Source organism: Oncorhynchus keta, chromosome 7 (assembly GCF_023373465.1).
Source record: "Oncorhynchus keta strain PuntledgeMale-10-30-2019 chromosome 7, Oket_V2, whole genome shotgun sequence".
Taxonomy (NCBI): domain Eukaryota; kingdom Metazoa; phylum Chordata; class Actinopteri; order Salmoniformes; family Salmonidae; genus Oncorhynchus; species Oncorhynchus keta.
The window spans coordinates 51,142,863-51,158,106 of NC_068427.1; the positions used below are offsets into that span (position 1 = coordinate 51,142,863).

A 15,244-nucleotide genomic window follows, 5' to 3' on the forward strand; every position below is an offset into this window, starting at 1 on the left:
TATGTTATCGCTGTAAGAAAACGCGTTAGCTAGCATGCTCTAATAGTATGTTATTTATCACTGTAAGAGAATGAGTTAGCTAGCATTCTCTAATAGTATGTTATCGCTGTAAGATAACGAGTTAGCTAGCATTCTCTAATAGTATGTTATCGCTGTAAGAGAACGAGTTAGCTAGCATTCTCTAATAGTATGTTATCACTGTAAGAGAACGCGTTAGCTAGCATTCTCTAATAGTATGTTATCGCTGTAAGAGAACACGTTAGCTAGCATTCTCTAATAGTATGTCATCGCTGTAAGAGAACACGTTAGCTAGCATTCTCTAATAGTATGTTATCACTGTAAGAGAACGCGTTAGCTAGCATGCTCTCTTTGTAATGGTCGCATTAGCTCCCCCTTGCCAATTCACAGTTATTTCCCTGCTAAAAGACGTATCACGAATCTACAGGCATCAATATATACTGTCGTCCTGCAAATCTAATCTGCTTCCTTGTGTCTATCATCAGAATAAACATCAATCAACTGAGATCGCTGGCTGGACAGTACTTTGGTTTAAAAACACAATGCAAGAGAGTTACGAAGTACGATCACATCTGTTACATCTGGGGCCTCTATTTTATTTTACCTCACTGTTGCGTACGACCCCAGTGAAGTCAGCCTGGGGAGGAAGGAAGACATGGAGCTCTGCCTCGTACGCCCCCTCTCCTCTGTTCTCCGCTGTCACCTCCAGGGTCAAGGGGTTATCATCTCCTATGTAGATCTGCTTCTGGTCACTGGGGAGGTCAGAGATCAGATTAACAGAATGATCTGCTTCTGGTCACTGGGGAGGTCAGAGATCAGATTAACAGAATGATCTGCTTCTGGTCACTGGGGAGGTCAGAGATCCGATTGACAGAATGGAGTTAGACTATGGGGAAGTTTCCATAATTTTGCTATGCCAAAATTCAGAGGTTTGTCAGAAATCCTGGATGGAGGATTGCCTCCCTGGTTATGCTTGCCTGATTATGGGAATTCTGCAATTAGGATTTCAGAAAACCCTGAGAAGATTTCTGGGATTTTGAAACCTTACTCAGTCAGGACAATCTCCTTCTGGTAGTAGAAATAGAAACTAATGGAAAAGTTAAGACCATCTCACTGATGCCTGATTCACACCAGATGGTCAACCAGAACTGTGCTGGCTGAGATATTCTACATCACTGTCCTTTCCAACATGGTTTCAACAACTAGGGTGGATGTGTAACCAGACCAAAACAGCTCGACTTGGCTAGCTGTTATAGGAATGAATGAATGTGGCATGAGATCCTGGAAGAGGAGATAACTGAACAAGTGACAGACCACTCACCTCACTACAGACAGCTTGAGGTCTGGCTTGCAGATGTTGTCATCTCCACAGTCCAGTAGGACATGGGCCTGAAAAACATTGTCACAAGCAGACAGTTTGTTAACCCATCTCTTCTACTCTCACCATATGACCCATCTCTTCTACTCTCACCATGTGACCCACCTCTCCTACTCACCATGTGACCCATCTCTTCTACTCTCACCATGTGACCCACCTCTCCTACTCACCATGTGACCCACCTCTTCTACTCTCGCCATGTGACCCACCTCTCCTACTCACCATGTGACCCACCTCTCCTACTCACCATGTGACCCACCTCTCCTACTCACCATGTGACCCATCTCTCCTACTCACCATGTGACCCACCTCTCCTACTCACCATGTGACCCACCTCTCCTACTCACCATGTGACCTACCTCTCCTACTCACCATGTGACCCACCTCTCCTACTCACCATGTGACCCACCTCTCCTACTCACCATGTGACCCACCTCTCCTACTCACCATGTGACCCACCTCTCCTACTCACCATGTGACCCAGCTCTCCTACTCACCATGTGACCCAGCTCTCCTACTCACCATGTGACCCAGCTCTCCTACTCACCATGTGACCCAGCTCTCCTACTCGCCATGTGACCCAGCTCTCCTACTCACCATGTGACCATGTGACCCAGCTCTCCTACTCACCATGTGACCCACCTCTCCTACACACCATGTGACCCACCTCTCCTACTCACCATGTGACCCACCTCTCCTACTCACCATGTGACCCACCTCTCCTACTCACCATGTGACCCACCTCTCCTACTCACCATGTGACCCACCTCTCCTACTCACCATGTGACCCAGCTCTCCTACTCACCATGTGACCCAGCTCTCCTACTCACCATGTGACCATGTGACCCAGCTCTCCTACTCACCATGTGACCCACCTCTCCTACACACCATGTGACCCACCTCTCCTACTCACCATGTGACCCATCTCTCCTACTCACCATGTGACCCACCTCTCCTACTCACCATGTGACCCACCTCTCCTGCTCACCATGTGACCCACCTCTCCTGCTCACCATGTGACCCACCTCTCCTACTCACCATGTGACCCAGCTCTCCTACTCACCATGTGACCCACCTCTCCTACTCACCATGTGACCCACCTCTCCTACTCACCATGTGACCCAGCTCTCCTACTCACCATGTGACCCACCTCTCCTACTCACCATGTGACCCACCTCTCACCATGTGACCCACCTCTCCTACTCACCATGTGACCCACCTCTCCTACTCACCATGTGACCCACCTCTCCTACTCACCATGTGACCCACCTCTCCTACTCACCATGTGACCCACCTCTCCTACTCACCATGTGACCCACCTCTCCTACTCACCATGTGACCCACCTCTCCTACTCACCATGTGTTACTCTATACCTGATCACAACAGTTACTGTTCTTCCCAAATGGCTCAATACTCCCTATATGGCACACTAGTTTTGACCAGAACCCTGTTCACTATATAGAGAATACGGTACCATTTGGGATGTATCCTTAGTTAAAGACATATGTGTACCTGTTTGGAGATGTTGGTGAGGGTAGTCTGCTCCAGGATGGGCAGTAGGCCGGTCTTATCTGCTGCCTGCTGGTAGTCCAGACTAAACTCCATGAACACAGAGATGGGAGTGATCTTGTCCCGGAACTCAGAGTCATCCTGCAGAGCAAGTTATATTATATCATTATATATGGTTATATTATATCATGGAACACACTAATATCAACGGGTTATATTATATCATTATATATGGTTATATTATATCATGTAAAACACTAATATCAATGGGTTATATTATATCATTATATATGGTTATATTATATCATGGAACACACTAATATCAACGGGTTATATTATATCATTATATATGGTTATATTATATCATGTAAAACACTAATATCAATGGGTTATATTATATCATGGAACACACTAATATCAACGGGTTATATCAAGGAACACACTAATATCAACTGGTTATATCATGGAACACACTAATATCAACTGGTTATATCATGGAACACACTAATATCAACTGGTTATATCATGGAACACACTAATATCAACTGGTTATATCATGGAACACACTAATATCAACTGGTTATATCATGGAACACACTAATATCAACTGGTTATATCATGGAACACACTAATATCAACGGGTTATATCATGGAACACACTAATATCAACTGGTTATATTATATCATTATATATGGTTATATTATATCATGGAACACACTAATATCAACGGGTTATATCATGGAACACACTAATATCAACGGGTTATATTATATCATTATATATGGTTATATTATATCATGTAAAACACTAATATCAATGGGTTATATTATATCATTATATATGGTTATATTATATCATGTAACACACTAATATCAACTGGTTATATTATATCATGGAACACACTAATATCAACTGGTTATATTATATCATGGAACACACTAATATCAACGGGTTATATTATATCATGGAACACACTAATATCAACGGGTTATATCATGGAACACACTAATATCAACTGGTTATATTATATCATGGAACACACTAATATCAACTGGTTATATTATATCGTGGAACACACTAATATCAACTGGTTATATTATATCATGGAACACACTAATATCAACTGGTTATATTATATCATGGAACACACTAATATCAACGGGTTATATCATGGAACACACTAATATCAACTGGTTATATTATATCATGGAACACACTAATATCAACGGGTTATATTATATCATGGAACACACTAATATCAACTGGTTATATTATATCATGGAACACACTAATATCAACTGGTTATATTATATAATGGAACACACTAATATCAACTGGCTATATTATATCGTGGAACACACTAATATCAACTGGTTATATTATATCATGTAACACACTAATATCAACTGGTTATATTATATCATGGAACACACTAATATCAACTGGTTATATTATATCATAGAACACACTAATATCAACGGGTTATATCATGGAACACACTAATATCAACTGGTTATATTATATCATGGAACACACTAATATCAACTGGTTATATTATATTGTGGAACACACTGATATCAACGGGTTATATTATATCGTGGAACACACTAATATCAACTGGTTATATTATATCATGTAACACACTAATATCAACTGGTTATATTATATCATGGAACACACTAATATCAACTGGTTATATTATATCATGGAACACACTAATATCAACGGGTTATATCATGGAACACACTAATATCAACTGGTTATATTATATCATGGAACACACTAATATCAACTGGCTATATTATATCGTGGAACACACTAATATCAACTGGTTATATTATATCATGGAACACACTAATATCAACTGGTTATATTATATCATGGAACACACTAATATCAACGGGTTATATCATGGAACACACTAATATCAACTGGTTATATTACATCATGGAACACACTAATATCAACTGGTTATATTATATCATGGAACACACTAATATCAACTGGTTATATTATATCATGTAACACACTAATATCAACTGGTTATATTATATCATGGAACACACTAATATCAACTGGTTATATTATATAATGGAACACACTAATATCAACTGGTTATATTATATCATGGAACACACTAATCTCAACTGGTTATATTATATAGTGGAACACACTAATATCAACGGGTTATATTATATCATGGAACACACTAATATCAACTGGTTATATTATATCATGGAACACACTAATATCAACTGGTTATATTATATAATGGAACACACTAATATCAACTGGTTATATTATATCGTGGAACACACTAATATCAACTGGTTATATTATATCATGGAACACACTAATATCAACTGGTTATATTATATCGTGGAACACACTAATATCAACTGGTTATATTATATCGTGGAACACACTAATATCAACTGGTTATATTATATCATGGAACACACTGATATCAACGGGTTATATTATATCGTGGAACACACTAATATCAACTGGTTATATTATATCATGTAACACACTAATATCAACTGGTTATATTATATCATGGAACACACTAATATCAACTGGTTATATTATATCATGGAACACACTAATATCAACGGGTTATATCATGGAACACACTAATATCAACTGGTTATATTATATCATGGAACACACTAATATCAACTGGCTATATTATATCGTGGAACACACTAATATCAACTGGTTATATTATATCATGGAACACACTAATATCAACTGGTTATATTATATCATGGAACACACTAATATCAACGGGTTATATCATGGAACACACTAATATCAACTGGTTATATTACATCATGGAACACACTAATATCAACTGGCTATATTATATCGTGGAACACACTAATATCAACTGGTTATATTATATTGTGGAACACACTGATATCAACGGGTTATATTATATCGTGGAACACACTAATATCAACTGGTTATATTATATCATGTAACACACTAATATCAACTGGTTATATTATATCATGGAACACACTAATATCAACTGGTTATATTATATAATGGAACACACTAATATCAACTGGTTATATTATATCATGGAACACACTAATCTCAACTGGTTATATTATATAGTGGAACACACTAATATCAACGGGTTATATTATATCATGGAACACACTAATATCAACTGGTTATATTATATCATGGAACACACTAATATCAACTGGTTATATTATATAATGGAACACACTAATATCAACTGGTTATATTATATCGTGGAACACACTAATATCAACTGGTTATATTATATCATGGAACACACTAATATCAACTGGTTATATTATATCGTGGAACACACTAATATCAACTGGTTATATTATATCATGGAACACACTAATATCAACGGGTTATATTATATCATGGAACACACTAATATCAACTGGTTATATTATATAATGGAACACACTAATATCAACTGGTTATATTATATCGTGGAACACACTAATATCAACTGGTTATATTATATCGTGGAACACACTAATATCAACGGGTTATATTATATCATGGAACACACTAATATCAACTGGTTATATTATATCGTGGAACACACTAATATCAACTGGTTATATTATATCATGTAACACACTAATATCAACTGGTTATATTATATAATGGAACACACTAATATCAACTGGTTATATTATATCATGGAACACACTAATATCAACTGGTTATATTATATCATGGAACACACTAATATCAATGGGTTATATCATGGAACACACTAATATCAACTGGTTATATTATATCATGGAACACACTAATATCAACTGGTTATATTATATCGTGGAACACACTAATATCAACTGGTTATATTATATCATGGAACACACTAATATCAACTGGTTATATTATATCATGTAACACACTAATATCAACGGGTTATATTATATCATGGAACACACTAATATCAACTGGTTATATTATATAATGGAACTAGAATTGTAGAATCTTCTACAAAGGCAGTGGAGCTTGTAGAAGCCTACGGCTGTACAATGGCATAGCCTTGTTTTGTTCATTTAGCAGACAAGACGCTCTTATTTCCTGAGCCCTTATTAGTCAAGACACACATATTTTATAACAAAATAAAATAGAACAATATTTTTTCCATCTCGGATATGGAACAGTTATTCCCAGAGTGATCATTTTAAACGGATCTCAATTTATTCAGGGTAACAAACCAAAATCTTATTATATATATATTTTAAAAATATATAATATTTATATATATATATATATATTTGTTTTAAATATATAATATGTATATATATATTATATATTAAAAAAAATATATATATATATATATATATACCATTTTTTATATGTATATATATATATTATATATAAAAATATATATATATATATACACACACAGATGTTCAATTTAGTTTATTCTGCCTGTTCTTTGGAATTTTCCAAAATTCTGTTCTGACAGACAGTGAGTCACGTGGGCCGTGACCTGCTATATAAACCAGGCAGACGGACATTAAGGCATTCAGTTGCTGTTTGATTGAACGTTACAATGGGCAAATCAAGTGACCTAAGCAGCGTTAAGCGTGGTATAATCGTCGGTGCCAGTCACGTCCAATCCAGTGTCTCAGAAATGGCCACCCTCTTGAGTGACAGCGTCTAGTGTTCACAGAGACTAATACGACAGACAAAAATGATCCAGTCAGCTGCAGTGCTGTGGACAAAAACAGCTTGTTGATGAGAGAGGTCAAAGGAGAAACAGGCCAATGACAGGGCAGTACAACAGTGGTGTGCAGATCGGCATCTCAGACCACACGACTCATCTGTTCTCGTCACGGATGGGATACTGCAGCAGACGACCACACCGGGTTCCTATCAGCTAAAAACAAGAAGAAGAAGAAGAAGGGGCTCCAGTGGGCAACACCAACACTGGACAACTGAGGAGTGGAAAAACATCACCCGGTCCGACGAACCCCACTTCCTGTTGCGTCATGCTGATGGCAGAGTCATGATTTGGCGTAAGCAGCGTGAGTCCATGGACCCATCCTGTCTGGTGTCAACGGTACCGGCTGGTGGTGGGGCTGGTGTAATGGTGTGAGGAATATGTTCCTGGCACACCTTAGGTCCCTTGATACCAATTGAGCAACAAACGTATTCGACAACTTGTAGAATCCATGCCCTGAAGAATTCAGTCTGTTCTGGAGGCAAAGGTGGGTCTAACCCACCAGTCTATGTACAATTTGTGATAAAACTGTCAGGATTTGGCAAGGAATGTAGCTAAGCGTATAACATCAGGTAGATATGTTTTTAGAGGCATTTATTTCTGTAGGCCTACGGGAGCTTGTGTGTGCACATGCGTGTTTAAAGGGAGCGATAGGAACACGAGTGAGTGAGACATGGAGGGGAGGGGAAAGGATATTTAAGGATAAACCTGTGTGATGCTTGCCTCGGTTTATTTTTGGTTGTGCCCCGCAAATGCACATGTACAAATGGAACACGAGAGTCAAAGCAAATTAGCATCGTCTTTAAGAAAGCATTAACAAACCAAATAAAACTGGGCAGCCACAGATTGGGCAACCACAAAGCACATTCCAACAAATAGCTTATAATAACTCCGGTTACAGTTTGAAAACTCGATTACGCAAGACCATCCCTAGTAGTGTTTAGTAAACAGTTAAGCAAAGCAGTGAAGTTGTAAACGAAGGAGTCACGCCGACCAGAACCCTACTGTCCTGTCACCGATGTTTTCTTTCACATTGTCCAGTGTGGTTAAGAGGAAGTACGGGCTACGCCAGGCCAACATAGTACAGCTCACCGTGGCTCAGCTCAGCACTGTGTAAAGGGTATCAGAGCGCTCAACACATTCCATGCACACAGGACAATAAAACAAGTGTATTGCTCAGCATCACTCACTATAAGGAAGACCTACACAGCAGGGGTGTCAATCTCATACCATGGGGTGCCTAGTGCCTGCTGGTTTTTGGTTTTTCCTTTCAATTAAGACCTAGACAACCAGGTGAGGGGCAATTCCTTACTAATCAGTGACCTTAATTCAATCAAGGACAAGGGAGGAGCGAAAACACTGGGCCCTCCGTGGAATGAGTTTGACACCAGGGGCCTCGAGCAATACTTAAACAACAGTGACTCACTATGAGGAAGGCTTCTTGCTCCTCGCAGGCTGGTCCTTGGCCGTTGCTGACCGTCATGTTTTTCGTGTACTGGGAAGTTTTGCTGTGGAGGAACAGAACTCTCTTTGTCGCCCCCTTGGGTTTGAGTCTATCCAGGACAAGGTGAACCTGGAACTCTGACAAGTACACAGACAGACGGTAAACATGAGGCCTGGTTAGTGACTAAAACAGTCGCTGACAGCTAGTTTTACACTCATGGCACTAGTGTGATACAAGCAATGCTTTCAGGGGAAATACTATTTGTCACATGCTTCGTATCAACAGCTGGAGACTAACAGTGAAATGACTTAGCTAAAATAGAAAAATAATAGAAAAGTAATAACACAAGTAATATTAAATACACAATGAGTAACGATAACTTGGCTATACACACGGGGTACCAGTGCCAGGTCGATGTGCAGGAGTATGAGGTAATTATGGTAGATATGCACATATAACTAGGAATAAAGTGACTAGGAAACAGGATAGATAATAAACACTAGCAGTAGCGTATGTGATGAGTCAAAAACGTTTGTGCAAAAAGGATCAATGCAGATAATCAGGGTAGCTTTCAGTTAAAGGGATACTTTGGGATGTTGGCAATGAGATCCTTTATCCACTTCCCCGGAGTCTCTAACAGGCCGCACTGCTAGCCTGAAGCTATGATCTAACAGGCTGCACTGCTAGTCTGAAGCTATGACCTAACAGGCCGCACTGCTAGTCTGAAGCTATGACCTAACAGGCCGCACTGCTAGTCTGAAGCTATGATCTAACAGGCCGCACTGCTAGTCTGAAGCTATGATCTAACAGGCTGCACTGATAGCCTGAAGCTATGATCTAACAGGCCGCACTGCTAGTCTGAAGCTATGATCTAACAGGCCGCACTGCTAGCCTGAAGCTATGACCTAACAGGCCGCACTGCTAGTCTGAAGCTATGATCTAACAGGCCGCACTGCTAGTCTGAAGCTATGATCTAACAGGCCGCACTGCTAGCCTGAAGCTATGATCTAACAGGCTGCACTGCTAGCCTGAAGCTATGACCTAACAGGCTGCACTGCTAGCCTGAAGCTATGATCTAACAGGCCTCACTGCTAGCCTGAAGCTATGATCTAACAGGCTGCACTGCTAGCCTGAAGCTATGATCTAACAGGCTGCACTGCTAGCCTGAAGCTATGATCTAACAGGCTGCACTGCTAGCCTGAAGCTATGATCTAACAGGCTGCACTGCTAGCCTGAAGCTATGATCTAACAGGCTGCACTGCTAGCCTGAAGCTATGATCTAACAGGCCGCACTGCTAGCCTGAAGCTATGATCTAACAGGCCGCACTGCTAGCCTGAAGCTATGATCTAACAGGTCGCACTGCTGGCCTGAAGCTATGATCTAACAGGCCGCACTGCTAGCCTGAAGCTATGATCTAACAGGCCGCACTGCTAGCCTGAAGCTGACCTAACAGGCTGCACTGCTAGCCTGAAGCTATGACCTAACAGGCTGGCTAGCCTGAAGCTATGATCTAACAGGCTGCACTGCTAGTCTGAAGCTATGATCTAACAGGCTGCACTGCTAGCCTGAAGCTATGATCTAACAGGCTGCACTGCTAGCCTGAAGCTATGATCTAACAGGCCGCACTGCTAGCCTGAAGCTATGATCTAACAGGCCGCACTGCTAGCCTGAAGCTATGATCTAACAGGTCGCACTGCTGGCCTGAAGCTATGATCTAACAGGCCGCACTGCTAGCCTGAAGCTATGATCTAACAGGCTGCACTGCTAGCCTGAAGCTATGATCTAACAGGCTGCAGGGCTAGCCTGAAGCTATGACCTAACAGGCTGCACTGCTAGCCTGAAGCTATGATCTAACAGGCTGCAGGGCTAGCCTGAAGCTATGATCTAACAGGCTGCAGGGCTAGCCTGAAGCTATGACCTAACAGCCCGCGGGCTAGCCTGAAGCTATGATCTAACAGGCCGCAGGGCTAGCCTGAAGCTATGATCTAACAGGCCGCAGGGCTAGCCTGAAGCTATGACCTAACAGGCCGCAGGGCTAGCCTGAAGCTATGATCTAACAGGCTGCAGGGCTAGCCTGAAGCTATGATCTAACAGGCTGCAGGGCTAGCCTGAAGCTATGACCTAACAGGCTGCACTGCTAGCCTGAAGCTATGATCTAACAGGCTGCACTGCTAGTCTGAAGCTATGACCTAACAGGCTGCACTGCTAGCCTGAAGCTATGATCTAACAGGCTGCACTGCTAGCCTGAAGCTATGATCTAACAGGCTGCACTGCTAGCCTGAAGCTATGATCTAACAGGCTGCACTGCTAGTCTGAAGCTATGACCTAACAGGCTGCACTGCTAGCCTGAAGCTATGATCTAACAGGCTGCACTGCTAGCCTGAAGCTATGATCTAACAGGCTGCACTGCTAGCCTGAAGCTATGATCTAACAGGCCGCAGGGCTAGCCTGAAGCTATGATCTAACAAGCCGCAGGGCTAGCCTGAAGCTATGACCTAACAGGCCGCAGGGCTAGCCTGAAGCTATGATCTAACAGGCCGCACTGCTAGTCTGAAGCTATGATCTAACAGGCCGCACTGCTAGCCTAAAGCTATGATCTAACAGGCCGCACTGCTAGCCTGAAGCTATGATCTAACAGGCCGCACTGCTAGCCTGAAGCTATGATCTAACAGGCCGCACTGCTAGCCTGAAGCTATGATCTAACAGGCCGCACTGCTAGCCTGAAGCTATGATCTAACAGGCTGCACTGCTAGTCTGAAGCTATGATCTAACAGGCTGCACTGCTAGCCTGAAGCTATGATCTAACAGGCCGCACTGCTAGTCTGAAGCTATGACCTAACAGGCCGCAGGGCTAGCCTGAAGCTATGATCTAACAGGCCGCACTGCTAGTCTGAAGCTATGATCTAACAGGCCGCACTGCAAGCCTGAAGCTATGATCTAACAGGCCGCACTGCTAGCCTGAAGCTATGATCTAACAGGCCGCACTGCTAGCCTGAAGCTATGATCTAACAGGCTGCACTGCTAGTCTGAAGCTATGATCTAACAGGCCGCAGGGCTAGCCTGAAGCTATGATCTAACAAGCCGCAGGGCTAGCCTGAAGCTATGACCTAACAGGCCGCAGGGCTAGCCTGAAGCAATGATCTAACAGGCCGCACTGCTAGTCTGAAGCTATGACCTAACAGGCCGCAGGGCTAGCCTGAAGCTATGATCTAACAGGCCGCACTGCTAGTCTGAAGCTATGATCTAACAGGCCGCACTGCAAGCCTGAAGCTATGATCTAACAGGCCGCACTGCTAGCCTGAAGCTATGATCTAACAGGCCGCACTGCTAGCCTGAAGCTATGATCTAACAGGCTGCACTGCTAGTCTGAAGCTATGATCTAACAGGCCGCAGGGCAGCCTGAAGCTATGATCTAACAAGCCGCAGGGCTAGCCTGAAGCTATGACCTAACAGGCCGCAGGGCTAGCCTGAAGCAATGATCTAACAGGCCGCACTGCTAGTCTGAAGCTATGACCTAACAGGCCGCAGGGCTAGCCTGAAGCTATGATCTAACAGGCCGCACTGCTAGTCTGAAGCTATGATCTAACAGGCCGCACTGCTAGCCTGAAGCTATGATCTAACAGGCCGCACTGCTAGCCTGAAGCTATGATCTAACAGGCCGCACTGCTAGCCTGAAGCTATGATCTAACAGGCCGCACTGCTAGCCTGAAGCTATGATCTAACAGGCTGCACTGCTAGTCTGAAGCTATGATCTAACAGGCTGCACTGCTAGCCTGAAGCTATGATCTAACAGGCCGCACTGCTAGTCTGAAGCTATGACCTAAGAGGCCGCAGGGCTAGCCTGAAGCTATGATCTAACAGGCCGCACTGCTAGTCTGAAGCTATGATCTAACAGGCCGCACTGCTAGCCTAAAGCTATGATCTAACAGGCCGCACTGCAAGCCTGAAGCTATGATCTAACAGGCCGCACTGCTAGCCTGAAGCTATGATCTAACAGGCCGCACTGCTAGCCTGAAGCTATGATCTAACAGGCTGCACTGCTAGTCTGAAGCTATGATCTAACAGGCTGCACTGCTAGCCTGAAGCTATGATCTAACAAGCCGCACTGCTAGTCTGAAGCTATGACCTAACAGGCCGCAGGGCTAGCCTGAAGCTATGACCTAACAGGCCGCAGGGCTAGCCTGAAGCTATGACCTAACAGGCCGCAGGGCTAGCCTGAAGCTATGACCTAACAGGCCGCAGGGCTAGCCTGAAGCTATGACCTAACAGGCCGCACTGCTAGCCTGAAGCTATGACCTAACAGGCCGCAGGGCTAGCCTGAAGCTATGACCTAACAGGCCGCAGGGCTAGCCTGAAGCTATGACCTAACAGGCCGCAGGGCTAGCCTGAAGCTATGACCTAACAGGCCGCAGGGCTAGCCTGAAGCTATGACCTAACAGGCCGCAGGGCTAGCCTGAAGCTATGACCTAACAGGCCGCAGGGCTAGCCTGAAGCTATGACCTAACAGGCCGCAGGGCTAGCCTGAAGCTATGATCTAACAGGCCGCACTGCTAGCCTGAAGCTATGACCTAACAGGCCGCAGGGCTAGCCTGAAGCTATGATCTAACAGGCCGCACTGCTAGCCTGAAGCTATGATCTAACAGGCCGCACTGCTAGCCTGAAGCTATGATCTAACAGGCTGCACTGCTAGTCTGAAGCTATGATCTAACAGGCTGCACTGCTAGCCTGAGCTATGATCTAACAGGCCGCACTGCTAGTCTGAAGCTATGACCTAACAGGCCGCAGGGCTAGCCTGAAGCTATGATCTAACAGGCCGCACTGCTAGTCTGAAGCTATGATCTAACAGGCCGCACTGCAAGCCTGAAGCTATGATCTAACAGGCCGCACTGCTAGCCTGAAGCTATGATCTAACAGGCCGCACTGCTAGCCTGAAGCTATGATCTAACAGGCTGCACTGCTAGTCTGAAGCTATGATCTAACAGGCCGCAGGGCTAGCCTGAAGCTATGATCTAACAAGCCGCAGGGCTAGCCTGAAGCTATGACCTAACAGGCCGCAGGGCTAGCCTGAAGCAATGATCTAACAGGCCGCACTGCTAGTCTGAAGCTATGACTAACAGGCCGCAGGGCTAGCCTGAAGCTATGATCTAACAGGCCGCACTGCTAGTCTGAAGCTATGATCTAACAGGCCGCACTGCAAGCCTGAAGCTATGATCTAACAGGCCGCACTGCTAGCCTGAAGCTATGATCTAACAGGCCGCACTGCTAGCCTGAAGCTATGATCTAACAGGCTGCACTGCTAGTCTGAAGCTATGATCTAACAGGCCGCAGGGCTAGCCTGAAGCTATGATCTAACAAGCCGCAGGGCTAGCCTGAAGCTATGACCTAACAGGCCGCAGGGCTAGCCTGAAGCAATGATCTAACAGGCCGCACTGCTAGTCTGAAGCTATGACCTAACAGGCCGCAGGGCTAGCCTGAAGCTATGATCTAACAGGCCGCACTGCTAGTCTGAAGCTATGATCTAACAGGCCGCACTGCTAGCCTAAAGCTATGATCTAACAGGCCGCACTGCTAGTCTGAAGCTATGACCTAACAGGCCGCAGGGCTAGCCTGAAGCTATGATCTAACAGGCCGCACTGCTAGCCTGAAGCTATGATCTAACAGGCCGCACTGCTAGCCTGAAGCTATGATCTAACAGGCCGCACTGCTAGCCTGAAGCTATGATCTAACAGGCCGCACTGCTAGTCTGAAGCTATGACCTAACAGGCCGCAGGGCTAGCCTGAAGCTATGATCTAACAGGCCGCACTGCTAGTCTGAAGCTATGATCTAACAGGCCGCACTGCTAGCCTAAAGCTATGATCTAACAGGCCGCACTGCAAGCCTGAAGCTATGATCTAACAGGCCGCACTGCTAGCCTGAAGCTATGATCTAACAGGCCGCACTGCTAGCCTGAAGCTATGATCTAACAGGCTGCACTGCTAGTCTGAAGCTATGATCTAACAGGCTGCACTGCTAGCCTGAAGCTATGATCTAACAAGCCGCACTGCTAGTCTGAAGCTATGACCTAACAGGCCGCAGGGCTAGCCTGAAGCTATGACCTAACAGGCCGCAGGGCTAGCCTGAAGCTATGACCTAACAGGCCGCAGG

At 43.9% G+C, this 15,244-nt stretch overlaps 1 protein-coding gene across 34 annotated transcripts in view; it reads right to left on the reverse strand.

Moving 5' to 3' along the window:
- Nucleotides 1-15,244, reverse strand: part of LOC118374512 (integrin alpha-V-like) — an 88,184-nt gene that overhangs the window by 18,994 nt on the left and 53,946 nt on the right. For all 34 annotated transcript variants that reach the window (XR_008140358.1, XR_008140353.1, XR_008140345.1 and 31 more), the window contains exons 17-20: nt 9,081-9,235; nt 2,910-3,047; nt 1,340-1,407; nt 623-770 (exon numbers count right to left, since the gene is read on the reverse strand). Coding sequence is in view for 1 of the 34 variants with exons in the window: in XM_052523157.1 (XP_052379117.1) it covers nt 623-770; nt 1,340-1,407; nt 2,910-3,047; nt 9,081-9,235 (509 nt within the window). In the remaining 33 variants the exon portion in view is untranslated. The remainder of the gene's footprint in view (nt 1-622; nt 771-1,339; nt 1,408-2,909; nt 3,048-9,080; nt 9,236-15,244) is intronic.